General features: G+C 51.3%; 3 protein-coding genes across 5 annotated transcripts; 2 read left to right on the top strand and 1 right to left on the bottom strand.

Annotated features, from left to right (window-relative positions):
- Positions 1 to 1,400: 1,400 nt before the first annotated feature.
- GCHFR (GTP cyclohydrolase I feedback regulator) lies at positions 1,401 to 9,330 on the top strand. The gene is made up of 3 exons (XM_064163539.1): positions 1,401 to 1,507; positions 4,128 to 4,222; positions 8,446 to 9,330. The coding sequence occupies exons 1-3, from the start codon at positions 1,472 to 1,474 to the stop codon at positions 8,567 to 8,569; spliced, it is 255 nt and encodes an 84-aa protein (XP_064019609.1). The 5' UTR covers positions 1,401 to 1,471; the 3' UTR covers positions 8,570 to 9,330.
- DNAJC17 (DnaJ heat shock protein family (Hsp40) member C17) lies at positions 7,927 to 27,264 on the bottom strand. 2 transcript variants are annotated; one of them, XM_064163535.1, is made up of 11 exons: positions 27,137 to 27,264; positions 23,787 to 23,856; positions 22,574 to 22,632; positions 21,003 to 21,090; positions 20,277 to 20,359; positions 19,751 to 19,847; positions 18,857 to 18,906; positions 18,322 to 18,399; positions 17,602 to 17,685; positions 16,819 to 16,947; positions 7,927 to 9,771 (listed from the first exon to the last, which is right to left on the bottom strand). In XM_064163535.1, exons 1-11 carry the CDS (start codon positions 27,212 to 27,214, stop codon positions 9,649 to 9,651), a joined length of 939 nt encoding a protein of 312 aa, XP_064019605.1. In that variant the 5' UTR covers positions 27,215 to 27,264; the 3' UTR covers positions 7,927 to 9,648. The 2 variants fall into 2 exon arrangements, with proteins under 2 accessions (XP_064019605.1, XP_064019606.1); XM_064163536.1 differs by having other exon boundaries at positions 17,602 to 17,682; positions 27,137 to 27,263.
- Positions 12,036 to 14,169, top strand: C24H15orf62 (chromosome 24 C15orf62 homolog). 2 transcript variants are annotated; one of them, XM_064163538.1, is made up of 2 exons: positions 12,036 to 12,392; positions 12,823 to 14,169. In XM_064163538.1, exon 2 carries the CDS (start codon positions 12,943 to 12,945, stop codon positions 13,471 to 13,473), a length of 531 nt encoding a protein of 176 aa, XP_064019608.1. In that variant the 5' UTR covers positions 12,036 to 12,392; positions 12,823 to 12,942; the 3' UTR covers positions 13,474 to 14,169. The 2 variants fall into 2 exon arrangements, with proteins under 2 accessions (XP_064019608.1, XP_064019607.1); XM_064163537.1 differs by having other exon boundaries at positions 12,659 to 14,169.
- Positions 27,265 to 27,620: the final 356 nt, after the last annotated feature.

Genomic DNA, 27,620 nt, shown 5'->3' with positions numbered 1-27,620 from the left:
GAGTGTCGCTAACAGGGTGAGGATTTCTGGCAAAGCCAAACAACCTTTTGCTGGCTTTTGTATGAATAATAATAATAATAATAATAATAATAATTATTATTATTATTATTATTATTATAGCATCCTAGAATTGTTTTGGTTAGAAAAGACCTCTGAGATGGTTGAGTTCAGCTATCAACCTAAGACCTCCATGGCCATTAAGCTGTGTTGCAAAGTGTCATGCCTCCATATTTCTTGAACACCTCCAGGGATGATGGCCACCTCCCTGGGCAGCCTGTTCCATTCTTGCAGGAAAGAAATTGTTCCTCGTGTCCAGCCTAACCCTTCCCTGGCACAATTCCAGGCCATTTCCTCTCATTCTATCACCTGACACTAGGGAGAAGAGTCTGATCCCTCCTCATTCCAACCTCCTTTCAGGGAGCTGTAGAGAGCAATGAAGTTCTCCCCCTCCCCAGCCTCCTCTTCTCCAGGCTGAGCAGCCCCAGGTCCCTCAACTGCTCCTCACAAGATTTGTTAGGATTCCTGTGGCAGTCAATCACAAGCTGGGTGAGCTCAGGTGGGTTCCTTGCCATTAGCTGGGCAGCAGAGGCAGCAATGTGTTTGTCTTATTCAAAGCCAGGCACAGGTTTCCATGGGGAGAACAAGAGTTCTGAACAAACCCTGGGGCTGTTCTGGCTGGGGGGGGAGTTTGGGAAGAGTCTGCTTTGGATGTGGGTGATCTAAATGAGGTATTGCTTGGCTCATGGAGTGAGGTACCTCACATACAGCCCAAAATTAATATTTCAAGGTATTTGGGCCACATTCTAGGAAGATGACACCATGGACCTCTGCTGGTTCTTTTCTTTTGTCTCTCCAAACCCCCCACTCCTGATGGTAGCAATCCCAGTTACAAGGTCTCGCTCTGTGGGAGCCTCTCCTTTGGCCTAGTTGAGCAGAAATGTTGATTTTTCTGCCTTGCCCCCGGTGAGGGCTAATAAATAACTCGGCACAGCTCAGAGAGCCCAGCCCCGGGTCAGACAAGAAGGACGCTGCATGATCCCAGCTCTTCCGCGCTGAGACGTCCTTCCACTCTCTCCTGCAGTCAGCTGGTTCTGAAGGTTATTAGCAACTTCATTAGGAACTGATTCGGGCTTGCCGCTCCTTTCTGCCGAGCTGCATGGAGAGGTTCCTGCTGCCGGGAAGCGGACCCGAGAGCCTCGAGGGGGACCGGCGGCAGGCAGTGCCCTACGGGGCCGCGTACCCACCCCGGCCCCGGCGGGGATGGGCTCGGTGCCCCGGCTGGGGCCAAAATCCACTCCAAGCGCCGCCTTAAACATCACCGGAGGGCACTCGTACCCCGGCCCCCCGCCCTCGCCGCAGCCGGGGCGGGCGGGTCCCGGGTCCCGGGGGCGCGGCGGGGCGGGGCGGGAGGCTCGGGGCCGCCCCCGGGCACGGCCCCCCAGTAGCGCTGGGAGCGGAGCGGGAGCGGACCATGCCGTACCTCCTGATCAGCACCCAGATCCGCATGGTGAGCCCGGCCCGGGCGGGCACCGAGGGGCACGGACGGGGCGGGGGAGATCCGCCGGCGGGACGGGAGCGGCGGAACGGGAGCATCGGGCGCCGCTGCTCCGGCAGTCCTCGGGGCTGTGCTGCTGCTGCTGGGAAGGGGTGGAGGTGGTGGGTAAGGGTCTCTGGGGGTGATGCCTGCCGGTGGAGCGCTTGGGTAAAATGACTCTTTGTTCACCAATATGGTTAGAAGGTCATAATCCGCTTTATTTCCGTGATGCAGAGACTTCTATGCACTCTTACAAGAGGCTTGCTCAACGTAAGATTGGTTACAAGTGATGAGTGCAAGGTTACATGTAATGCGTGCATAGGTTAATATGAAATAACATTCTAAAGGGTCAGCCCTCCAGACCACCTACTCCAGCCCCCTTGGCTATCTAACTCTGCCCACTGCAGCTGTGTGTGGGGCGCTCACTTGTTTACAGTTTGGTTTCCTGGGCTAGCAGCGTCCCAAGGACATTTCTCAGCACGAGTTGTTCCTGTTTATCAATTTATGTCCTCTACTGGTGAGAAATTCATCCACAGATGCCCAGCAGATTTAGGGGACCCCCAGCACAGTCATGTTGTGCCCTGGTGCGAGGTGCCCGGCACGGCCATGCCATGCAGAATCACCCTTGCACCTCCCCCAGGTTCATGCCTCTATCACCTTTATAACTCAATCACCTTTATACTTCCATCACCCTCACGTCCCCTTCACTCCCACATCTTCTTCACCTCTACAGATGTATCACCCCCACATCTCCATCACCTTCACACCTCCATCACCCCATCCCAAAGGGCAGAAGGTGCCAAGGAGTAGGAAGAGTCCCTGGGATTCTGCACCCCAGCTCCTTTCCCCCTAAACTCTTCCAAACACGGGATTCAAAACTTGCTGTAGAAGCCCAAGAACCTCAAAGGAACCAACCTCGGGCTGCGTGTCCTGGCTCCTGGTTTTCACTTTTCCCTCCAAAGTGGTTTCAGAGTAGGGAACACAGAATGAAGCTGGAGGAATGGACGCTGCTGGCAGCAGCGGGAGCCCTGGCCGAGGCTGAGCTGAGAGCTATCTCTTGAGCCACTAATGTCCTCTGAGGGCAGAAGGGAATTGGGATTTCCTGCAGCTGCTGCCCACCCGCTGCTCGCTGCTGAGGAGCCGATAGCTGTGGATCTCCGGGGGGGGGGGGGGGGGGGGGGGGGATGTGTTCTCCTTTCCCCAGCACAAAGGGGAGCCTAACGTCTGAGAGCCAAAATACAAGGATGTGGGTTTGTGGTAGGAAAGGGAGTAACGGTGAAAAAAGGCAGCTGGCACCCTGCTGAGGGGTTGGTGAGGATGCTGCTGCTGAGCTGTCCCCTTGCACATCCCAAACCCAGGGAACAGAATGCCGGCAGCAAGGTTTGGGGCCATACGGGTGGATGAAGTGGACATGGGCCAAGATGAAGCATTTAGGAGAAGGCAGGAGACAGGGCTCAGCACGTTGCTGGGAAGTTGCTTTACAGCAGGACACAGCAAACACACACCCCTGAAAGCTGGCATTGAGCCCTGACTGGGCACAACCTAGCCTGGCCTCGCTGTGGGCTCAGCCTTGTTGCTTTCATGGCAGTGCCGGAGGGTGGGGATGGGTCACAACCCCTTGGCACATCTCCCGTGGGGCTGTCAGCACAGGGCTGCAGGCAAGAGGCTGCTTGGGGACCCCCAGCAGAATGCTCTTCCCAGCTCCACGGTGCCTGTGTGCCACAGAGCTCAGCACCCAGTCCCTGGCATTGCACAAGTGCTTATAACTGGGATGGACTGGGGACATAGTTTGCCAGCATGGGTTGGGAGAGGAGTGCTGTCTGCTCTGCTGCTCCCTTGCCCCACACCAGCTCTTCAGCCACCTGGGACTTCTCCACTTTCTGGCTGGTCAGTGGCAGGCTGCTTTGTGGCTCAGCTCTCCCTGAGTCAGGGGTGCTGGGTTCTTGAGGACAAAGACCTGGGAGTGCTGGGAGACAAGTGGCCCATGAGCCAGCAAAGCCAATCTCCTGGGGAGCACGAAGGAGAGTGTGGCCAGCAGGTCCAGAGAGGTTCTCCTCCTCCTCCTCTGTTCTGCCCTGGTGAGGTCACAGCTGGAGTCCTGGGTCCAGTTCTGGGCTCCCCAGTTCAAGAGAGACTGAGAACTACTAGAGACAGTCCAATGGAGTTTATGAAGAGGCTGAGGGGCTTGGAGCACCTCTGTGAGGAGGAAAGGCTGAGCCCTGGGGCTGTTTAGCCTGGAGAAGAGCAGCCTGACAGGGGATCCGATCAATGCTCAGCAAGAGATAAAGACTGGGCGGCAAGAGGATGGGGCCAGACTCTTGTCAGTGGTGCCTAGTGACAGGACAAGGGTCAAAGGGCACAACCCGGCACCCAGGGGTTCCGTCTGCTGTCCTACAGGATTGCCGAGGGTGGATCCTCGAGGACCGGAGCCACCGAGAGCTCAGCCAGCAGGTGGCCCTCTAGGAGCAAGGCCATCAAGGTCCTCTCCTGCGGTGGGCAGGCGACTCACACTAATCCCCTTCCCAGTGAAGCTCTTACTGGAGCTGCAGTAGCCCTGCAGCTGCACATCACTCACCCACTGCCTTCTCTGCAGGAGGTTGGCCCCACCATGGTGGGAGATGAACATTCGGACCCCAGCCTGATGACCTTCCTGGGTGCCACGAAGAGGAACATGCTGGGGAACAACTTGTAAGTGCTCCTTGGTGACACTCTAAGCTCTCTCCTCTCCTTACATTCCCCAGAAGACAGAGAAAGTTCCCACTCCTCATGTCCCCTGTGGTGCCTTCTGGCTGCATGTTTAATCCCAGGACTAGCTGATGGTGACAGGACCTCGCCCTGCCTGCTGATGCTCACCAGGGGTACACTGTCAGAGATTTCATTGAGTTCTTTCTTTGTCCTTCCTCTGACCCCACTTTAGCACCTAACCTGCCTCCCCTCCCTCCTTACCCCTGGGTCACTGGGGATGCTTTGGATGTCACTTAACATGTCCCGACTGAAATGACGCTGGCACAGTCAGCATTTGAGTCTCTGCCTTCATCCTTGATGGTCTTGCAGGCCTTTTCCAATTTAAGTGATTCTGTGACTCATCCCAGCCTCAATCTTCACAGACAAACCTCCTCTGCTTTACTATCAGCTCCATCTTATTGTCATCTCCAGCCCTAAGATGCTCAGAAGCAGACGGTGCCATCCCATCCTGCTCTGGCTGTGGCTGCTCTTGGTCCTCAGCCACCCAACACTCTCCTCCACAGTCTGTCCCTTCCCATCCCACCCTCCTGCAGCATGAGGTTTCTCCCCTTTTCTGGAGTCTGAGCCAGCCCCTCCTGATGGCTCCCAAGGCTTTTCCTTGGGCTGGAGCTACCTTCCATCATGTCCCCCCACTGCAGCCCATTACCCTGTCTGTTCCCAACCATATGCTTTTGGCTCTCTCCATGTCCCCAGCCCCACCTGGACATTGTGAACCTGGGCAACCTGCTGTGGGTGACCCTGCTGGAGCAGGGGGGGTGGACTGAATGATCTCCAGAAGTCTCTTCCAACCCCCACTATGCTGGGATTCTGTGATGAGAGCCCTTCTGAACTCAGGGCACTGCCAGCTCCCCACCTCTGCAGGGAGGCTGGTCCCAGGCCCCTCTCCTTGCCCAGCAGCTTGGGGTGGCTTTGCTAGGCTGAGCTATCTCCTGCTGCTGCTCCCAAGCCTGTGGGTGGGCAGGAGATTGGCAGCAGCAGCAGCTTTGTGCTGGTGCCTGCCAAGCCCAGCCTTGGAGTAGGCAGGGAGTTATGCAATGGGAGAAGGGAGAGCTGTGGGGAGACAAAAAGTGGCTTCACAAAGGCAGAAGGGACAAGGCTCTCTAGGAGTGGGGTGGAGAAGAAAGAGATCAAACACTGCTATGGGGTCTGCTCCAGCAGCCCAGGAGGAGATGCAGCATTATAAGGAAGCAGAGTGACACATTTTCCTTGCTTGGGAGAAGGGATTTGAGCATTCCATGGGATTTCCTGATGGATTCCCCACCTTTCATCCTTGCCTGTGGCCTGGAGCATTTTGAGCTCCCTTCCTTCTCAGATGGCTCAGCCTGTGTCAGACCCAGGGCAGCTCTGCGGTGTTCCCCTGGCACATCTTCCCTGTTTGAGCAACTGGGGTGGAGGAATCAGCTGGCTGGGCTGTGGCTGCTAGCACCTCAGGGGCACAGCAGCAGGCCAGAAGGGTGAGCTCCAGCTGCTACACTGCCAAAAATCCAAGCAGGCATGAGAAGAGCAGCAGCTGCCCCACGGCCCAGGAGGATTTTCCATCCACCGCAGTTCAAGGCTTTGGCAGCAGCCAACCTGACTGCAGGACGCTGAAGATCTTGCCCTTCCTGTAGCACCATGTGTCCCAGAATCTTCAATGTGACCTCAGAGGGAGCCTGAAAGGAAAGGTCTAAGCAACAGGGACCTGCTAGGGCACTCTCATCTACAGGTGAAGTACTTAAAGCTAGCAGTACTTGAGGCAGCAAGTTAGCCCCTCACCACAGGAAAGACACTGAGGTGCTGGAGGGTGTCCAGAGAAGGACAACCCTGGTGAAGGATCTGGAGAACAGATCTGGTGAGGAGCAGCTGAGGGAGCTGGGGTTGTTCAGCCTGGAGAAAAGGAGTCTGAGGGCTCTCTCCTGAGAGAGAGGCTGGAGCCTGATGGGGGTCAGTCTTTTCTCCCTAGTATCAGTTGACAGAAGAAGATGAAATGGCTCAAAATTGTGGCCAGGGGAGGTTTAGTTTGGACATGCAGCCTTAGCTGCAAGAGTGCTCAGGCACTGGAACAGGCTGCCCAGGGAGGTGGTGGAGTCACTGTCCCTGGAAGGGTTTGAGAACTGTGTGGACATCTCTCTCCTGTGCTGAGGCACCTGCTGACACATCAGTTCAGCTGTTCCCCAGGACAGAGCCAAAGCCCCTCTGCAAGGAAGATAGGAGAGCTGGGCAGGTGTCACCAGAAGGTTATCTGCCCCATCTCTGGCAGCAGCTGCCTGTGGAGGATGCACCTGCCCCAGCTCAACCCCCATCCCCATGCACTGAGCTGAGTGCCCTGGCTCTGGCACATCTGGCAGCAGGGCTCAGCCATGGGCAGTGTCCTCTCCAGCCTCGGGTGACTTTTCTGTTCCCTGCTGGCATTTAGCTGGGAGGGAAGGCTTTGCAGATGCTCCCAGCCACTCCATCTCAACCCAAACTGGTTCCACAGGGAAACAGCAGCGTATCTGATGGGCACAGCATGCAGCCCTTTGTGTCACTCCACACGAGTGTGCTGTGTGAAGCCCTGGGCAACTCCTTCCCTCCTGCTTTCAGCTGGGCCGCTGGGATCTTAGGTTCCTGCAGATAACAAACCAACCCCTCCTGCCCCAGCTCCTTCCTCTGCATAATGGGAACAATATTTACCAGCCCCAGCGTGCGGGGCTGAGGGCGATGTGGCAACCCTCTTAGAGAAGGAATTAAGTTCAAAGACACTTATAATCATACACATTATCTCCACAGCACAGCTGTAATTACAGCAAACTATAGTCTGCCTTGGGAAGCTGAAGCAAGCTTTCACATCCTGCTGCCATCCCTGGCTTTACAAGCATTCCCCTCTCCCATCAGTGTTTTGCAACTGGAGCAAGAGCAATGTTGGAAACAATTTGGGACCTTTTCTATTGTTACTAGAGTGAAAACGAGGAGAGCCTTTGTTGAGGTGCCCAAACAAGATGGCCAATGATCCTGTAGCCCACCATTATCAGCTTCTCCAGCACAGTGAGTCATCCAAGAGCTGAACTGTTCTGGAGCTTATCCCACCTGCTGGAAGATGCCCTGCATCCAGAAGCTCTGATAAAAGAAATAGGAAGGTGCCAAACCCTGCACTGAGGGTCACCATCCACTGCAGCTCTGCTGCCTGCCCACCTCACTCATGGGATCATAGACTGGTTTGGGTTGGAATGGGCCTTATAGGTCATCTAGTTCAACCCCCCTGTTATGGCCAGGGACACCTCTCTCTAGACCAGGCTGCTCGAGGCCTCATCCAACCTGGCTTTGAACACTGCCAGGCTTGGAAACTCCACCACTTCTCTGTGTAACCTGTCCCAGTGCCTCAGCACCCTCATGGGGGAGAGTTTCCATCCCATTTTCCTTCATCCCGTTCTGTCTCTGTGGTGCTGCTCTCCCACTCCGCAATTACCATCCATTTTCCAGCCTCAAGTCTTCAGGGAAGGAGCAGCCTCAGGGATCAGGACAGCTGCTGCTCCAGAGCCAGCAGAAACTAGAGAAGAATAAAAGCTGGACAAAGATGCCAAGTGTCAGCTCTGGACACCTACAGCACACAGATTGCCAGGGCAGGGAGGAGTCTGTGCTCCACCCTGCTTGGCAGCTCTCTTAATTAAGCCTTTGGAAAACCAGGAACATTTTATTCCATTCCCCAAATTTTTTATTACAGGTTCTTACAAACACTCAACTCACAGACACAGAATCAGGCTGGTTTGGGTTAGAAGAGACCCTAAAGATCACCCAGTTCCAAGCCCCTGCCATGGGCATGCTGTTTGTCATTTCTCAGGACACCTGCCCCATTCTCCTTTCCTTATTTCCATGAATTTCTTCCTCCCCTTTTCCTGTCAGCTCCCAGCTGTGGATACTGATGAACCCTTGCTGCTGCAGTTTCAGCCCAGCTAACCAAGCAGCACATGGCTTTGGCCAACTAGTCCCCAAACCATGTTTCAACTGACCACAACCCTTCCATTTTGGTCAGGCTTTCTCCTTGGTTTGGTAGATGAGAGGTTTGGCCTTCCTCCTCTGGTTAACCAAGACAGTGTGTCACATAGACATGGTGCCAGCTGTGGTTGCTGTGGTTCAGATTCGCTTCCACAAGGAAATTCTGCTCTCTTCTTTCTCCACCTCATTTTCTTTCTGCTCCTTCCTGCTGGCAGCTCCGAGTACTACGTGAACGAGGCGCCGCGGGTTGTCCTGAACAAGCTGGAGAGCTGTGGCTACCGGGTGGTGAGCATGACGGGTGTGGGGCAGACCCTGGTGTGGTGCCTCCACAAGGAGTAGCAAGCAAGACTCCTGCCTTCCTCCTGGCCAACATCCTGCTGGAGATCACCTTGCACGGGACTGATAGCAAACCTTCCCCCACCGTTCCTTTCTGTCTCTGACTCCAGGCACTTGGGCACAGGGGAGGGAGTGGTGTAGAGGCACAACTTGACCTGGCGGAAGCTTTCCATCCTGCTCTTTCACAAGTCTGGGGAAAGGAAGGGCTGCCCAGTCCAGATGAAATCAGGCATTGAGAGCAGATGGCTCCACCTCTGCACTCAGATGAACAGCAGGCTGGAAAACACCATCTCTTCATACCTTCATCATCATCTACTCAGTGTACACTGGAGGAAGTTCCAGTAGTCCTCTGCCTGTTCCGCCCCAGAGAGGTCCATGCTGGGCTGTGAGGTCAGGGCATGTCTTCTCCTGGGCTGTGGGAGTAGGGAGGAGAAGCCAAGCATGGATGGCATCCATCTCATCCCTGAGACATAAGCAAGATGTGCCCAACCTACGCAGTGCTCCTTGACAACCCCTTCACCCAGCAGCAAGCCTGGTTCCTCTACAAGTGGGACTGTGGTTAGCAGCAGCAGCCTTCCAACCCCAAAAGTGCTGTTTGGGTGTAACCCTGATCCTGAAACAGCCTCAGAACAGCACAGGAAACTCTTGGGGACATTTTGGGTACAGGCTTTGTAACCTCAGCTGAGCAACAGCCACACTGGATGGTTTGGGACTGTGCATAGCTACTGGGGGTAACACCAATAAAATTCCTCTCAAGAGACCAACATCTTTCTGTGGCTTGTCTTAACCAAAACCTTCTGGATCCGTGGCTCCTGAACAACCTTTCAGGAATTAAAAGCAGTGGTGGGGTGACAACACCCCTCACACCTGGCTAGACAACTGCTCTGTGCACTGACCAACAGGTTAATGCAGAGTAACTCTGCACCCTTTCTGCTCCCCACACTGGAAGGGGATGAGGGCTGCACTCACAGGGAATTGCTATTCCTACAGTGGCTTTAAAAAAAGGAGATTTATTGGCTTAATTTAAGAAACAGCTCTGGAGATGAAGACTGATGAGTGGGGAGAATCCATACTCTCTGGTGCTAGGTGTGAGACTCTTCCTCTTCTTCCCGCTTGAGCTGCTCAATGAGCTGTTGCCTCTCTGCTGCTTGGCGCATCCTCATCATCACCAGGCTCTCATAGTCCCGCTCCGACACCACTGAGGCCTGGGAGCAGAAGACAGACACAACTGGTCACAGACAGCAAGCCCCAGCCCCTCAAACCACCCTCAGCACCAGGAAGGTGCTTCACAGCAGGCTGACCCCAGAGACCCCAGAATGGTTTAGGTTGGAAGGGACCTTAAAGATCATCCAGTTCCAACTCCCCTGCCATGGGCAGGGACACCCTGCACTAGAGCAGGTTGCTCAAGGTGTTGTCCAGCCTGGCCTTGAACACCTCCAGGGAAGGCACAGTACCAGGTAAGGTGTAAAATCTGCCCAGCCTACACAGAAAGAGCTGCTTCAGAGGCATGCTGCTGGTGAGGCAGGAGTGGGGCAGGCAGGGAGCACTATCACCCTCTGCCTGCTGGAGCACCCAGCCTGGGTGGGGAAGCAAAGCAGCCTGGCTGTGGCTGGTTGTTGTGGGTGAGAAGCTTGCTCTGCAAGTCCAGCTCTGGTGGCCTGAGTTCAGCACATGCTGCACCCGTTAGATAAGGGTAATGAATGAAACCCAACCAAACCTCCCTGAGGTTTTGCCACAGAATCACAGAATACAATCTTTCGGATTGGAAAAGACCTTTAAGATGATCAAGTTCAAATTCTCTGTCCCTACCACATCTGGTGCTAATCCATGCTCCTCAGCATCACATCTCTGCCTCTTTTAAACACCTCCAGGAATGGGGATTTGACCACCTCCCTGGGCAGCCTGTTTCTGTGTTTGAGAACCTTTTACTCATGAAGTTTCTTCTCATGTCCAACCTAAACCTCCTCTAGGGCTGCTTGAGGCCATTTCACACAATCACAGAATGTCAGGTTGGAAGGGATCCCATGAATCACCTGGTCCAACCTTTTTAGGTAGTATCTTCTCATTTCTGGGTAATTTCTTCTTATTCTATCACTTGTTATGAGAGAGAAGAAACCAAATGAAAGTGGCCACACGAAGAAACCCACCAGCTATGTTCCTGAAGCTGACACAAGGATGTTTTAAGATCCTAACAGCTCTTGGAGCCTTTCTGCTGTGTGTGGTACCAACTGTCACGTACCAAGTTGATTGCAGACTCTACCTAATAAATGTGGGCAGCAGATGACAGCTGCTATCGTGGAGCAAAGTGGTGGTTTTGGCACTCTGCTTTCAAAAGCCATTGAACATTAGTAGGTGGCCTCACTGTTTCAGAGGTATTCAAAGTGCTGCAGTGCTTGGAAACATCCATCTCATTTGGCTGACAGCTCAGGTGGAAATAGAAAGAGTCTTGACAGAAGGTGAATGAAAAAAGAATCTCACATTCATTTTTCTAGGAACTAAATTTGGTTGTGGTTTGAGGACACTTTAAACACAAGGGATGGAAAGGCAACAGAACTGTTCAGTAAGATCTTCTCTACTTTGGAGAAGAGCAGACTGAGGGGGGTGGAAATCTCATCAGTGCTTCAAGGGTGGGTGTCAGGAGGATGGGACCAGTCTTTGTTCAGTTGCACCCAGTGACATTACAAGGGCTAATGGAGCTTCTTATGTTCCAGTTTGTGCCCATCTAAACACGAGGAGGAACTGCTTTAATTTAAGGGTGCTGGAGCACTGGAGCAGGCTGCCCAGAGAGGTGGTGGAGTCTCCATCTATGGAGACATTCCAAACCTGCCTGGACATGTTCCTGTGTGACCTTCTCTAGCTGACCCTGCTTTGGCAGGGAGGTTGGACTCAGTGATCTCTGAAGGTCCCTTCCAACCCTGTGCTTCTGCATGATAATGAGGCTAGTGCAGATCTGGTTTGGAGTGCCCTCAGATCAGCTCCTGCAGCTGTGGGACCGAAAAGAGAAGCCCACAAGAGATGAGAAACTCGACCTGGGAAATGAAGAGACCAAGACACCATAACAGGCACATTAGGAGCTGCATGACTGAAGTCCCCGTTCAGAGCAGGCAGCGATGTGCACCGTGTCTGAGAAAGCACCAGCCTCTGTCAGCCTCCAGTGGCAGAACCAGGCTTTCTCAAGGCCCCTGTCCACCAACCACAGATCCTCACTATCATCTCCCGGGCTGAATGAAGTAGCCTAGATGAGGCTCATGCAGATGAATCACCCATCCAAACCTGAATCACCACCTCAACACTCTTCATTTACATTTAAAACAGACAAGCGATTATTTCTGTCCTCCTTTGGGAGCACTGCTGATACAAGGAGCCATGAGGAGAGCACCCGGAGAAGAAGCAGGCAGATCCAATGCGGGCTACCAGTCACTGACAGTTCTCCAGCAGCCCAGGTGCTGCTAAGGGAGCTTGTCTTCTCCAGCAGAGTGTGGGCTGGAGCTCTGGAGCTCTGCTGCTCCACACACCTACTTCCTGCAATCCTGGCAATCACCAATAGTGTAAACCCCAGGTTCTGACGTGGCTGACTCAGCAAGGGCTTGGCTCAAAACAAACACTTCCACACACGGAGCTGCAGCCTGGGAAGTGGTAACAGGAGGCACTTGAAGAGAAGAAGGAATTGGGCATTTTCAGTGTTCTGGGTCCAACCTGGCTGAATCCTCCCTGGACTTGCTTCTTCCAGCGTTCCATGTACCGGTGAAGGTGGTGGCCACAACTCTGAGTGCTTCAGCAGTTTCTCCTCGCTGCCTGTTGGACTTGGGTGCTGCTCCCACACAGAGTAAGTTTATTTTTCATTCAGTTCTCCCAAAGATTGTCTTTTCCATCTGCATTTTGCTGCTTCTCAGTTTCCGCTGGAGCGTGTTCCTTCGGTTTCCTTCAGTGGGACTGAGTCACCGTCTCCCTTCCAACCACCCACGGAGATTTTGTGTGGTGCCCTTCCCCTAGAAGGTGGCTGGTTACCATGGTACCAAGTGCCCTTCTGTTCTAGATGCTAGATTAAGTCTGTTCTCATGGTGACTGTGTGCCTTTGCTGTTCTTCACCAGCTCATTCCTGCAGCAGAGATTTAATACCCTCAGCCACTGCCGTTCCTTCTCCTCTGAAGGAGGAGACTCCTTCATAGCCAAGACAGGCCACCCGCTCCTGAGCACAAGGACCTAGTGAGAGCTTTGCATTTCCTGCACTACCAGCCTCTCTGTTTTCCTTCCAGCTACGAGAAGAGGGAAGAGGTTGTTCCTGTTGTGTGACTTGCTGCAGGTCCTGCGGCTTCAGCCCAGCACCTGGCTGTGAAGAGTCAGCAGCTTCCTGCTCCTCGCTGCCCTCCATCAGCATGGATACGTGGCGGAGAGGCTCCATCAAGTCCACAACCTTCTTCAGACGTTTCTCACTCAGGAGACACAAAAAGCTGGGCAACCAAGTCATCCTCTTGAATCAGAACAGCCACACTCTGGACAGTGATGGACAGTGCCAGAAGAGGGAATGCTTGAGGGACCTGAAGGACAAGTCTGATTACCTGTCATGTCAGAGTGAGCAGAACCTGGCCAAGGCACAAGCACCTCCCAAGCCTCCCCGGCTCTACCTGGACAGTTCTAGCTGCCCTAACATCATTGATCACACAGATTCTCACTCTGACATCTCCTTCTCTGGTACTACTCATCAATACCACAAAGCCACTCAGACTCAGTTCTACAAGGACCAGACTACAGACTGCGGGACCCCAGAGGCAGGTTCCCAGAATGGCACCACTCTGCCTGACCTGTCTGACCCCTTCCTGTCCTTCAAAGTGGATTTGGGGCTATCACTTCTTGAGGATGTTCTGCAGACCCTCAGGAAACAGAACCCAAGGGACTACGCCATCTGAAGGTATTTAGCATTTAATAGATCACATTTCCCTGCTGCTGCTGCTGCTGCCAGTTTCTCCAGTCCTATGAGGAAGGATGCTGCAGCATTCCTGTTGTGTGTGGCCCGTTCTGTTGTCCTCACTTCACCCACCACAGACCATCCTTGTCCTTGCTAAGGAGTCCTCTGGAGCAGTGCTCACAAGCTCAGACCAGAGCACTGCCTGCTGGAACATCGTAGGCAAGCTTCCCTTCTCCACACTGGGAATCTCCCACTCCTGACTGTGCATCTCCTCCTCATGGACAAAGGGAATTGTTTGGCAAGAGACTTGTTTTGGGGATGTGGCTGTGACCCTGTGGAGCACGGACAGAAGGAGACATGGCACACATCCTTTGTGGGTAAGCAGCCTGCACAGAGACAGCAACACTGCACCTCAAAGCCATAGCTACAGCAAGGATCAAGAGACAAAATTCTCCTCCCACCAGGTCTGGATGTGAAAAATCAAAGCTGTTCCTCCTTTTAATTTTTCCTGTTTTTCTTGTGGGTTTCTCTTCCCCCAAGTCAAGTGCAGTTGGCCTGGAAACAGGTAAGCACCCATCTAGGTGGTTTGTTTACCCTACTAGCAGGAAAAGGAATGTCTCTAGATACTGCTGCTTGAAGCATGCACTGATCTATCAGCTGTACAGATGTGGAAGAATAAACGTGTCTGTGACTGGAAGCGTCTTGTTGCCTCATTTCACTGGTAGCAAGCCAGAAAAAGCCCAGGGTTAGGGCACCAAATGCACAACTGGTAGTGACCAGGATCTATCCTCCCTGGCACTGCCAGAGAATGCTGAACGAGGGTGGGAAGCAGTGTGGCTCTGTTCTTCTGGGCTGGGAGGAGGCTGGAGCTTTGTCTTCCCCCAAGGAGTGATGGCAGCTCAGGCCATGTGCCAGCTTGGAGAGAAGCAAACAGTTCTTCGCCCTGTGAGCTGGGCAGTGGGAAGAGCTCTGCCAGGCTGAGAATGTTTTAAGCAACGTTGGGGCAAAGTGTTAAAAGGACACTGCACGAAGTACTGGGTCACAAATTCTTACCTTTTTTCATAGCTAGACTAGATACCAGGGCTCTTCTTAATCATGACAACCTTCATGCACCCAGATAACCCCAAGCTGGCTACACCAAATTGCAGAGATAATTTAGAGAAGGCACAAGTGGCTCTAACCTATGGAAGTCACATCGGATAATACAACCCAAAACTTTATGAAACCTCAGAGAAGCTTAGAACAGATGCCAGAGGGCCAGACAGGGTAAGTTTTCCTCTTGGTGTGACTGAAGGAATGGTGAGGAGCACTGGCAGGGAGATCCCACTGCTGAAAATGAAGACCTTGCCAGCAGTGAGCACTTTGTGATGTTGCTGGGGCAAAATGTGCTCTTCACAGCACTGTACAGCCATTGTGCACTGTGAACATGCAGAGTTGCAGCCATCAGCACTGCCCACACATCAGCTTTTGGATGTCAAGCAGAACTTGCCCACTTGGTTCCAGCAGCTCTCCTGAAACTGCTGGACAATGCACACCCACTGCTGCAGAAGAAAATGAGCCACCCAAGCCTGTGGGGGCAAGTACTTGGCACTCACTGCCTCCTGACAGCACCATTTTTCCACAATCAGCCCTGCTGTCACCCAGGAACTGCTGTCAAACCCCACCAGGTCTAGCTGGCACATGGTTGTCCTTCCCTGGAAGGCTGTGGAGCACAGCTCCTGGGCAGGGGTGAGCAGTGAGCATGTTGCCATGAGAACACTGCAGCTCTCGGGCTGCCTCCTGAAGCAGAGCTGCATTTGCAGGGTGGGAACAAACAAGGGGGAGGCTTCAGACAGAAATAAGAGCAACCTGGAGGGAGCAGCAAATGGGAAGCAATGGCAGCTTAAACCAGGACTGTATGACTGCAGCTTGCAAGCAAGAATGTGGACCTTGATGTCTGGGAAGCAAGACAGAGTATGGAGGGAAAAAGCAGGGGGTGGGTTGAGGCATGGCAAGAGGTACCTGAAAGACCTCATCCTGTGTAGTCCAGAGATAAGTAGCTGAGGACAAGGCAGCTAAAAGCCATACAGCCAAGAGAAGCTATGACTGAATTCCATCATTTCCAAAGTTTGGAAGCAGTCTAGTGGAAGCAGCAGCAGGATTTGGAGCAGGAAGTAGGAAAAGCAGGGAGCAGCTTGAAGACCTCAGCCTGAACAGCAAGACTGCAGCTAACACACAGAGTAGTAGAAAGGACAAACAAGCATCAGCAGTGCTACTCCTGAGAAAGGATGCAAATCATTGACCACAGCCCCTCACCATTTTGAGAGCTAACATGGGACTGAGGCTGTGCTGGGCAGAAGTGAGTCACTTCCATTTGCTGCTCTAGTCTCTCCACCAGGCTAATCCTTCTCAGCACACAGACACTGCAGCTCCACACCAACAAGTCCTGGCCATGGACACTACTCAAGATAAACTCAGCAAAAGGCAGGGCTTTGGAACCCACAGAGGCAGCTCCAACTGCGCCAGCCACCCCTTAGATAGGGATGAGCCAGTCCCTATTCTCTTCTACTGAGGGATACCCAAACTGGATTAGATTCTGCTTTTTCTCTCCCAGTTTACTGTCTGACATTGTTGCCAGCCCTGTGAATTTGCTGCTCCTGCAGGATTCTCACTGGCTCTGCACTGTGTATGGAGATCTGCCTGGTTCCTGGGCTTAACTAGTAGATATTGTCACCTCCCCTGTGTTTTGTGGCTGGAACACATCTGGCTACTCAAGAGCATCAGCTCCACAGGGATTACCTGGTGAAACAAACAGGAAGCAGTTAGGAGCTGACAAACACCTTGCATTCAGAGCAACCACTCTGGCAAAGAGGATCCAAGCCAGGCAGGGTATTTGATCTGCTGCTGCTTTCTCTCCTCCTGCAGACCCTGAGAATGCAGGTTCCCTTTCAACAATGAAATGTTCTTCTCCTGTGAACACAGTGAGTAACCAAGCCTCTCTAAAGAAACCTTCTAGGACACCCATTTCAACCAGCTGCCAGGCAGAGGATTCCCACAGTTAAAGCACATTAGAAAAAAAATCCAGAGGAACAGCATTAGAGCCTTGGGCTAAGCAAGGCACTTCGTGTTTGATCCCTTGGAGAAGGGAGATTGTGTAGTGATCCAGCCACCCAAACAGCTTGTGTGCTCAGTGTGCTGCCCCTCGAGCAAAAGAGTCTTTACAGAAGCCAGCACTTAGCACAGAAGGGCTCACAGAAAACCTTTCACCAAGAGCTTCTTCACAGCTCTGCTGTGATCAGCGTTTGGTACCATAAATACAGAGCAGTTAAACCCAGGTTGCTATAGGAACAGCTTTCAGCACCCTCACCTGTGATGTCCTCGGCTGACTGGTGCTGTCAGAAAGGAGAGAGCTGGGACTGCGCTGGGGCTGGCCCTCCAGCCAGGAAATCTTGAGAGGATTATTTGTCAGGCCAACTTCATTCTTCACAGCCATCTCCTAAAAATGAAAATATTCTCCCATCACCACCTGAACTTCAGATCCCACTCTCTCACAGAGCACTACCAACTATGATTTCTCCATCTCAACCACATACGGCATAATCAATGAAGGTGCCCTATACTAGCACCCTTCGAAGGCCACATCTGCATTAAACATGGACAGAACCCATCATTGTCAGTTACATCTGATAAACAGGTCACAGAAATTGGTGAGGGGTTTTGTTATCTGGATGTATGAGGGGGAAAGCAGGTGCCAAGGAAGAGAGACTCTTGTACAGTGTAAATTCGAGTTGATGGAAGCACTAACATTCAGGGCAATCAGTGAGTTCTGTTTACACAGTCACATCAGTTACAAGCCATTGGGATTCAAGTACCAGAAGGAACCTCTACACCTCCCTGAGCCCATCTCCACAAGGGTAACTCAACCTTCAGTGAGAGCTGACTGAACAGCCCAGGGCCAGCTTTCAAAGCAGTTAATGCTGACAGCTCTGCCACTCCTTCAACCACTTGCACCTTCAGACTCTCACCCCTGTCCACTGCCTGACTGACCAGCAGCATCTCCAGGCTGTCACACTGGGAACTCTTCCCTCCTGCAACACCTCTGCTTGCCCACTCTTCCCACACACACATCTGGGGTCTGTGCCAGACTTACAGCAGCCTTCACTGAGGCAAATTCCACCACTGCACTCCCAGTCTTCCTACTGGAGATCAGCAAATTGAGCACATCTCCATACTGCTGAGACAAAGGAAGAAAGGAAAGTTAATTACAGAGGCAGAAGAGATGTCAAGTTCCATTATGGCATGAAGGCAAAGAGGAAACATGTGTTCTCACAGACTTGAGCTGACACTCTTTCTGTCTTGCATCAGGCTTCTACTGATCCCAACCTGTCATAAGTTCTGTCCCTCTAGGAAATAATCCTGGGAAGGCATGGAGCTACACACTGCTCCCAGCAAGCCCCAGTGCAAGAGAGCTGCTCATCTCAAAGTACTACAGGAGGTACTTGGATGAAGGGAAAATAAAGATCACATGCTGGGATTAGCCAGATCAAAGGTTTGTCTACTCCTGCCTCTGACTTCTCACAGCAGCTAACATCTAGTGCTCTGAGTGAAGGCTAAAGTGAACATAACCACACAGCTACAGAGCACATCAACCATCACTGGGAAGAGTTTGCAGTTGCTCTGTCTCAGGAGGGAGACAGAGGTTCCAGCTGGGGAATGGATCACGCTGCTGACCTCTGTAAATGGCAAGAGAAAGCTGAACAGGAGAGAGAAAATGAACCACTGTGGGTTTACAGCCTCCCAGAATTTACTGTCCTTCCTTACACACTGAGAGCAAGAGAAGATCAAGGAGTAGGAAAGTGTCAGACAGGACCTTTTGCAGGATCTGCAACAGAACATCTTTTGTGTATCCTCCTCTGGTCTCGTCCTCTTTCCTGCATTTCCATTTGAGCTGGAAAACAAACACAACAAGTTAAATTTGCCCATTTCAAGATGTGCTGCCATGCTCCAAGCAGCTCCTACCACCTGCACATGAATTGAGTTTGCTATTTACACCAACACTCCCAGAAGTACCAAGGCAGTGTTTTCAGCATCTCAGTGTGCTTGAACAAATTATTTGGGGAACAGGGGGAATCATTGCTCAGTGCAATAAAAAAAGCTCAGACTCAAAAGGCTGTATCAGGGTAATAAGCAGATGTTTTGCCAAGCTTAAAGCAGAGCTAACTCAATTTCAGGCTCAAATCTAGACCAGACAGTAGAGGGCGAGGGAGGAAGGCTAAAGGCAACAAAAGGGACTGTTCATCTCCATAATGCACATTAGATATTGCTGATGTGTCCCTTCTGTTTTCCCAAACTGCATAATGTTTTATCAGCTTCCACCAAAAAACAGCTTTCTAAGGATGTCTTACTTTGAGTTTAGGAGTTATTTCATCTTTGGCTCTATTTCTGTCTTGTTTGCCTGAAGAGGGAAAAGAGGAAAGAAGAACCAATCAGATGAGTAAAACCTGCTCAGTTAAAGAGCATTTAGCACAGACTACAGCAACAGCAAACACTCCTCCACTAGAACACTTGAGCTCCAAAAGTCACCAGAGGATGAGGTTCTGGGATTCTGGAGAATCTCCCTTCCTTTATGGAAGAGATTAACTGCAGCTACTAAACAAGAAGAGAGTTTCAAAGGTGGGAGCTGCCTGTTGCTGTGTGGCAGTGCAGAAGGCAGAGGTTTTCCAGCTCAGTGTGTGCTCATTTCCTGACACATTTGCTGCTGCTCTTTGTACAAAGCTGGGCTGAAGGCCTTGTGTGCCCAAGGAACAGGAGAGAACCAAGGCCCAAAAAGTAAAGCCTCATCAACCACAGACTAAACAAAACTTCATTCTCCAGGCCAAGTCCCTTTTGGGTGGCAAGCACTGTGAGCTCTTTGAAGTGGCACAGAAGTGGTAGCAATGGCAACTTATTTTTTACAGACTTGGATCGCTGCTGTGAGCCTGCCACACTGACTGCTGCAATTGTGACAGAGGAGCAGGGCTTTTGTTTCCCCCCAGTATAACTGTGGGGCTTCAGAGCAGACCACCTGGATTCAGTGCTTTAGAACAGCCACTGAAGAGCAGCAGCAGCAGCGAGGTGCTGAAGAGCAGGACATCATCTCTAAGCAAGCAGCACCACAGAAATCCTACTCTTTTGCCTTATCCCTGAAAAAGTGCTGAGCAGGATCCTGTACAAGGCTGCATATGTCTGTGAGCTCTGCTACAGAAGAGCTGGACACTCAGTTTATGTTGGCTGAGGGCTCCAGTCTCACTTCTTCTCACCTTGGATGTGCTGCTCTCTTTCAAGCCGGATCTGCTCCCGAATGAGTCTCTGCTGCTCCTCAAGCTGTCGGGAGCCCTCTTCACGCAGCCGTATTATCTACAGCAGAGGGAGACCACAAACACCTGAGGGCGCAGTTCTGTGTTTGGTTCATGCCATCTAGACTGTCAAAGACAGCTTTTGTCTTACACTCTCTCACTGCTCCTGTTGGCACAGCTTCAATATATGCCCCAAACCGGATCCCTCATGTTCCCTGACCCTATCAGCCAGCACAGAGCCCATGAGCTGTTGTTATTTGTCTGCTATGCCAAAGGAAAAGGATAGACAAAAAAATACAACCCCAAGACAGCCACATTTGCCAGATTGCTACAAGGTCCCTTCCAGCTGCCTCTCTCCCCTGGTGCCAATTAACCCAAAAAGCTGAAGGATGCAGCTGCATGCATCTCATCCCATGTTTTCATCACAACTGTAAAGACTTCCAGCAATTCTTCTCCAGAGAAGCAGAGAAATGCAAGAATTTATCTTTACTTCTTCTTCTAATGTTCTCGTTGTCTTGATCTCCTCCTCTTCATTCTCCCGGCTCTGGGCTTCTCGTTCTCTGGCTTCAAGATCTGCAGAGAAAGAAACACAATTAAAACAATCCAAAGGGAATTTTCACTGCTGAGCAGAGGTGGGAGATCACAAACATGGGTACACCTACATCAATTTCAGAGCAGAGTTCTGGCAGCTCTGCTCCCTCTCCTTTGCCCAGCACATCAATGGATCAGCAGCCTTAGCTGTCATTAAACCTCCTAGTTCCCTCCCAGAGCAGGACCACCCTCACTGACTGTGGGAGATTTCAGGTGGCTACAACATTATACTGGGCATAAAGAAGCCACAAATAGGCAGTAGGTTAGTCAGTGGTGAATTTATAGAATCATTTTAGTTGGAAAAGACCTCTGAGATGATCAAGTCCAACCATTAATTCAGCAATGCCAAGCAGAGTGAGAAGGTCTCCTTTCAGCCTTCTTTTCTCCAGGCTGAACAACCCCAGGTCCCTCAGTTGCTCCTCACCAGATCTGCTCTCCAAACCCTTCACCAACTTCATTGCTTTTCTCTGGACCCACTCCAGCTGCTCAACATCCTTGGAGTGAGAGGCCCAAAACTGAACCCAGGATTTGAGATATGGCCTCACCAGTGCAATTCCAACAGCAAAAGCAACACAAACATGCAGCTAACTAAGACTTTGAGCAAAGGAAGTTTTGGTTTCATTACCAAGCTTCACTTTCTTTCGCTTTTCATCAAGTTTCTGTGTCCTCTCTGCAGCTTGTTTCTTTGCCCTTCTCACTTTGTCATAAGCTGCCTGTCAAAGAACCAGCAAAACAGGGTGAAACCAGAGATAAAATGGCAAGTGATGAACAAGGGCAAGATCAGACACTGAAATGCTGCAAGCAGGGGTACAGCATCTTCTGCTTCTTGCTGACCTCCCTCCTGAAAGTGCTGGAGTTAACACAAATATCCTGAAAACATGAGAAGAAGTCCAAGGATCTCCAGATGGAGCCTGAAAGAGTGAGGAACTCCAAGAATAACTGCAAAATGTATGGGAGAGAGTCTGACCTATCTTTGGGGCTGAGAGAGAATATTTTGGCTCCCTAAACATAGCAAAAGCAGCTTTAGGGGCACTGGTAACAGATCAGGTTGGGTTCAGAGGAAGGTTTTATGACTAAACCAGCCTATTTTATAGAAAAGATAAATGCACAAAGCAAACGTTTGACTCCTGTGGATGTAGGAGATCAAAGAGCATCAGAACTCTTCAGCAGCAGTAACACATCAAGGTTCATTCAGCACTATGGAGACTTAAGAACTTGCAAATTCACTGGCACCTGTTTAAACCCTGCACAGAGCTGTTCTGTGGTAGCTGAAGCACAGAGCAGCAGACACGCTCAGGTCCTACCTGTAGAACAGTTACAGAGAGCACTGCTTTTCTTTTAGTAATCAGAGAAGCTGGCACTTATCCTCCCTGCATGAAAAGGGCTTGTTCAACACCTTTTCCTTTTTAAAACACAGGAGCCAAAAAGCTGTTAGATACCAAAAACTTGACTGTCCCACGGAGGGAGGGTGAGAAGCTTTGGCAGCATTTGAACAGAGGAGAGTTATTCCAGGTTTTTAGATCCTATAATCTGAACTATCAATGTGTCTCTCTCTGGAGTTACTTGCTCTTTTTGGCTTGGTTTTTATTCTCTCCCTTCATAAGTCCAAAGACTTTCAGGCCTGGAGCAGAAGACACTCAACCACCTTCTCATGGCAAGAAGAGCCCAAGCTACATCTGGCAGCCTGCAGAGCTCCCACAGCAAAGAGACAAAACAGACAGAGTCTGTGACCCAGCTTTTTGCTTTCCCAGTCTCTTGTGCCCCATGGAAAGAAAGGCTCCAAAGATTACATTTAGGAGTTATTTATTTGTCAGATCTTGGCTTCAAGGGAACTGCAAAAGCAGCACTGTCACAGGGATTTAATGAGTTCTCGTGCCAGTGGTGCTCTCTTTTATTTAGCCTTTTATTTTCACACATCTGACACGTTATTAAAGACAGTATCTCACTCTTACAGCAAACAGACAGAGCTACTGCCAGCACATCTCCTCAGACAAAGAACAGCTGTCCAGGTTTTTATCTGGCACCTGCAATTTAATCTCATGGAGAACTAGATAAACAGACAAGACTCACATTCATGAAGTCACAACTGGAGAAGAGAGCAGGACAGACAAGGAGAGAGTTGCCCACACTTCTCCAGCACGTTTGCTGAGAGTTACACCCCACAACCCTCCCACCACAAGGCACCACCATCCTTACCCTTGCTGCTGTATCTGTGAGGACAGCTAAGGCCTGGGACAGCTGGTGAAAGACTTCCGCTGGGAATGAGAAGAAAACAGGGTAAGGTGCAGAGAACCAGGCCTGTGGCTTGGAGATCAACCAGGAAAGAGAATCCCTCAGGGAAGAGACCTGCAGAACAGCAGCAAGAATCACCTTCCCAAAGCATCCATAAGCCAACCTACAGCCAGGATCGCCTCAACTCAAAGGACAACACCTGTCACACAACCTTCAATGTAAATGAAGGAACAAAACCTGGAACCATTCCATTTTAACAGAATCCTTGAAAACATGGATTCAGAATAACTCCTCTCAGAAACATGTTCCTCAGCCTGAAGATCACTGTGACAAACGAATTGTCCCTTTCATCACCAACAGCTCTTCAGCCTAAGAGCCAAACTTTGTATTTCACATCAGTACAGCTCACTCTCTTCCTGTAAGATCACATCCATAAGGCTTCTCTGCATGCTTCAAATCACTTCTCAACCTCCTGCAGATGTCAGCCTCCCCTGGCTTTCCCCTCATTGCTGCTAAAGTGGATTTACTTTTTCTGGCAGACATATTTTCTCTGTACCAGAGTTATAAATTGTCAAGACTGTAGTCCAGCAGGTTGGGAAATGTCAAGATGCAGAGTGTTGCCTATTTTGAGGGGTCCTGATGAGCAGCACTCCTCTAGTTACCACTGCTGCCTGTGACTGTAAAATATAAACCCAAGGTAGCCACAGAAGCCAGGCTCTGCTGACAGTTTAGGTCCAGTCAGCTGCACAGCCAGGGCCTTGCCTCAGACAAAGCAGGCACTGCTCATACAACATCAGATTTAATCTTGTTATTGAAGTTTTGACTGCAAGAGGTATGAATTAAACCAGTGACCAGCCAAGAAACACTGGGGACAGGATGGCTGAGGGGCTGGGATTCAGGTACCATGGGGGAAAGACTTTGAGAGGTGCAAATATTAATTTCAGCACCAGTTTAACCCTGCTGTTTCTAGCACCAACATGTACACATTCAGCCCTAGAGCCCAGCACTCTCTGGCAGTGATGAAAACAACTCCTGGCCCTGCACTTGTACGCCTGCTGTGACACAAATCCAGACATTCCCTGCAGCAGGTGTAAAGGCAGACCTGAAGTCAAGCAAAGCCAGCTCTAGGAGTCAGCACATGTGAGAACAGGAAGAGTTGTTTGTGTCCCCATCTCACCTGCTCTGGGGTTGTCTGGGTTCTTATCCGGGTGACATGTCAGTGCCTTCTGCCGGTAAGCCTTCTTAACCTGCAAGAGCCAGAATTGGCATTTACTGGGAAGTGCTGCTGAGATCTGTGCTGGGAAAAGCAACTTGGAAAAAAAATTAACCCCAAAACACTACACAAGCAAAAAAAAAAAATCATCACTATGCTGAGGGCTTCTGTTGTAGGTTTTGCTGCAATCAGCAGAAGGCTGAGGCTGAAGCAGCATCCATTTGCATTAGAGATCCCCCAGGACTGGCAGAAAATAAAGGCCATGTCTGGAGTTCCAACAGCCTACCAGTAAGGTCTCCATAGGACAGCAGTGTGCCCTTGTGGCCAAGGAGGCCAGGGGTATCCTAGGGTGCACTCAGAAGAGTGTGGTCAGCAGGTCAAGGGAAGTTCTCCTTCTCTGCTCTGCCCTCGTGATACCGTATCTGGAGTGTTGTGTCCAGGTTCAAGAGGGACAGGGAACTACTACAGCATCCAAGGGAGACTATGAGGATAATGAAAGGACTGGAACATCTGTCTGATGAGGAAAGGCTGCGAGACCTGGGGCTGTTTAGCCTAGAGAAGGCTGACAGGAGATCTTATTAATGTTTATACATATCTGAAGAGTGGGGAACAAGAAAGGCCCAGTCTCTATTCAGTGGTGCCCAGTGATAGGACAAGGAAAAACATATACAAACTGGAACCCAGCAAGTTTCACCTCAGCATCAGGAGAAACTTATTTGCCATGGGGGTACTGGAGCCAGCTGCCCAGAGAGGTTGTGGAACCTCCTTCTCTAGAGACTTTCAAGACCTATCTGGATGCCTTCCTGTGTGACCTGCCCTAAATGACCCTATACTGGGAGGGGAGTTGGTCTCGATGACTTCTAGAGGTCATTTCCAACCCCTACCATTATTTGATTCTATGATTCTGCCTGGCCTAAATAGCATGAGACCTCTTGAAGGCCCAGTGTTCAACCCCAAGGGAGTGACCTCTTCTTTGTAATCTCACTGTCCTGCAAGGACAACCAGGACACTTGGCAGGCAGGCGGACGTAGTCTGAATGGCTCAAAGCCTTTCAAAGCCACAGGTTTTACTTTTAGATGCTCAGTATTACAGCAGTCAAACCTCACCACCATGACAGCCAAGTCTGGTTCAGCAGGGCAATCTTCTAGCCAGAGGGATGCTGCACTCTCTGCAGCTTTAACTTTGGCAAATACCATTTACTGTGCAAACGCTGAGTCTGGCAAGGTGAAGAATATTTGTACCAAAGAGTGCTTAACCTCCTTTACGCCTCATAAAACGATCGTCAACTTTCTGAGCTAAGTCACTTCTACCAGAGAGCTCCCGTTGACAGGAACACACCTGCAGCAAGACAGAAGAGAGGAATTGCTGCTCTGGTCACTGCCAGGCACTTCTCCGCCAAAGGGAAGGACTGAGCAGGGGCCTGGCGCCGCCTGGTGGACAAAACTCTGGGAAGAGAACCGCGCAGCTAAACCTAGCCTGGCCTCTTGATAAGGCAGAGGTAATTCATCTCCCTGTGCACTAGTCACAAGTGGCACAAGAGCCGTGGCAAACGTTTGGAACCTCAAAGAAAGGTTTCATTACTTGATCAGCGTTGCTCTCTCTCATCTCTTGGCCATGCTGCTCTGCATGCCAAGGGGTCTTTGGGGTATTTGGAGTTGTTTTACATAAGGATAAGCACTCTGAACACACTTCTCAATTAGTAAGTTGCACCATAATATCCATTCTGTCATTTTTTCATCCTCTTAGTATCACAGAACTCTATTTATCACCCTCTCCCTGCAGCATCTAACTCAGTGTCTTTCACCTGGTTAAACCCTATGTGGAATTTCCAGGCAGCCTCCAAGTCACTGGTCAGCCCCAGACTAGCTCCCAAGCTTTACTCTCTTAGAATCATAGAATCAACCAGGTTGGAAGAGACCTCCAAGCTCATCCAGTCCAACCTATCATCCAGCCCTATCCAGTCAACTAGACCATGGCACCAAGTGCCTCATCCAGTCTTTTCTTGAATACTTCCAGGGACGGTGCCTCCACCACCTCCCTGGGCAGCCCATTCCAATGCCAATCACTCTCTCTGGGAAGAACTTCCTCCTAACACCCAGCCTAGACCTCCCCTGGCACAATTTGAGACTGTGTCCCCTTGTTCTATTACTGGTTGCCTGGGAGAAGAGGCCACCCCCCACCTGGCTACAGCCTCCCTTCAGGTAGTTGTAGACAGCAATGAGGTCACCCCCTGAGCCTCCTCTTCTCCAGGCTAAACACCCCCAGCTCCCTCAGCCTCTCCTCATAGGGTTTGTGTTCCAGGCTCCTCACCAGCTTTGTTGCCCTTCTCTGGACACCTTCCAGCACCTCAACATCTCTCTTGAATTGAGGGGCCCAGAACTGGACACAGTACTCAAGGTGTGGCCTGACCAGTGCTGAGTACAGGGGCAGAATAACCTCCCTTGTCCTACTGGCCACACTGTTCCTGAGCCAGGCCAGGATGCCATTGGCTCTCTTGGCCACCTGGGCACACTGCTGGCTCATCTTCAGCCTACTATCTACAAGCACCTCCAGGTCCCTTTCCTCCTGGCTGCTTTCCAGCCACTTTGTGTTGCTACTGCTCTTTAGTGATAACGAAAAACAAAACAACAAAGTCTTCCCACGAAGTGAAATCAAAGCATTCCTTTCAGATTAAACTTTGTTCAGTTACCAATAGTCTTAACCCAAAGCCTTACCTCTCTTGAAACATCACTCTCCTAGGCCAGTTCCCACCTTAGAGCTTGTGTTTGGTGTTCACTTACCCATTAAGTACTAAGAAAACCCAAACAAAGATGTAATTTTAAACCCACAGAATTAATAAGGTGGCTTATGGGAACCTCCAGGAGCAAGAGCAACCTCTAACAAGCGGATTCTTGATCAGCACAAGGAGGTCTCCTGAAGGAACATACACAAACCAAGCAAGAGATGCATTGCCTGACACAAATGTTGCCATTCTCTCCGAGTGGTTTAATGCTCCTCCAAAGGCAGGTCTTGCCCCCCCCCCCCCCGGCTTCAGAGTAGCCAAGGGAAGGCCAACGCCAGGAGAAGTGGGGTTTTCACACCTGGAACATCTCCAGCCGACAACGCGGCAGGCCCCAGGGCAGCGAGACCATATTAAAACAGCAATTTAAGCAATCGCCCAGCTAAACACCCGGAAAGCAGCAAACACCGCCCCACGCCAGAGCAGCCTCCTGGCCCCGGCCACAGCCTCCGGTGCAGAGGGCAGGGAGGCAGCGGAAGGCCCCGCTCCGAGCCTCTCCCCGGCGCAATGAGGGCTCCCGGCCCGCGGTCCTGACCTCCTTCTCCGACGCCTTCTCGCCGATCCCCAGCAGGCCGTAGAGGTCCAGCTGCAGCAGATCCTTCCCGACCGCCATCCCGGCCCCGTCGCCGTCCGCCGGGAAATGAGGTCCCCGTGCGCGCCGTGTCCTCTGCGCAGGCCCATGCCTACAAGTCCCAGGATGCACCGCGCCAGAGCCTGCCGGGTCCGGCGGAGCGCGGTGCGTGCCGGGAAATGTAGTGCCGTGGCGGCAGCTGCTGGCGGGACTGGTACCACAGAGCACAGGATTGACCAGGCTGGAAACGACCTCTAGCATCATCGAGTCCAACCTGTCGCCTAACCCTTCTTATTGGCTAAACCACGGCACTAAGTGCCTCATCCAGCCTCCACTTAAACACCTCCAAGGATGGCAACTCCACCACCTCCCTGGGCAGCCCATTCCAATGCCAATCACTCTCCCTGGCAAGAACTTCTTTCTAACATCCAGCCTGAACCTGCCCTGG

The sequence above is a fragment of the Pogoniulus pusillus genome, chromosome 24 (assembly GCF_015220805.1).
Source record: "Pogoniulus pusillus isolate bPogPus1 chromosome 24, bPogPus1.pri, whole genome shotgun sequence".
Lineage (NCBI taxonomy): Eukaryota > Metazoa > Chordata > Aves > Piciformes > Lybiidae > Pogoniulus > Pogoniulus pusillus.
The sequence above is the reverse complement of the archived record's forward strand: the minus strand, read 5'-3'. Positions and strand labels throughout refer to the sequence as shown.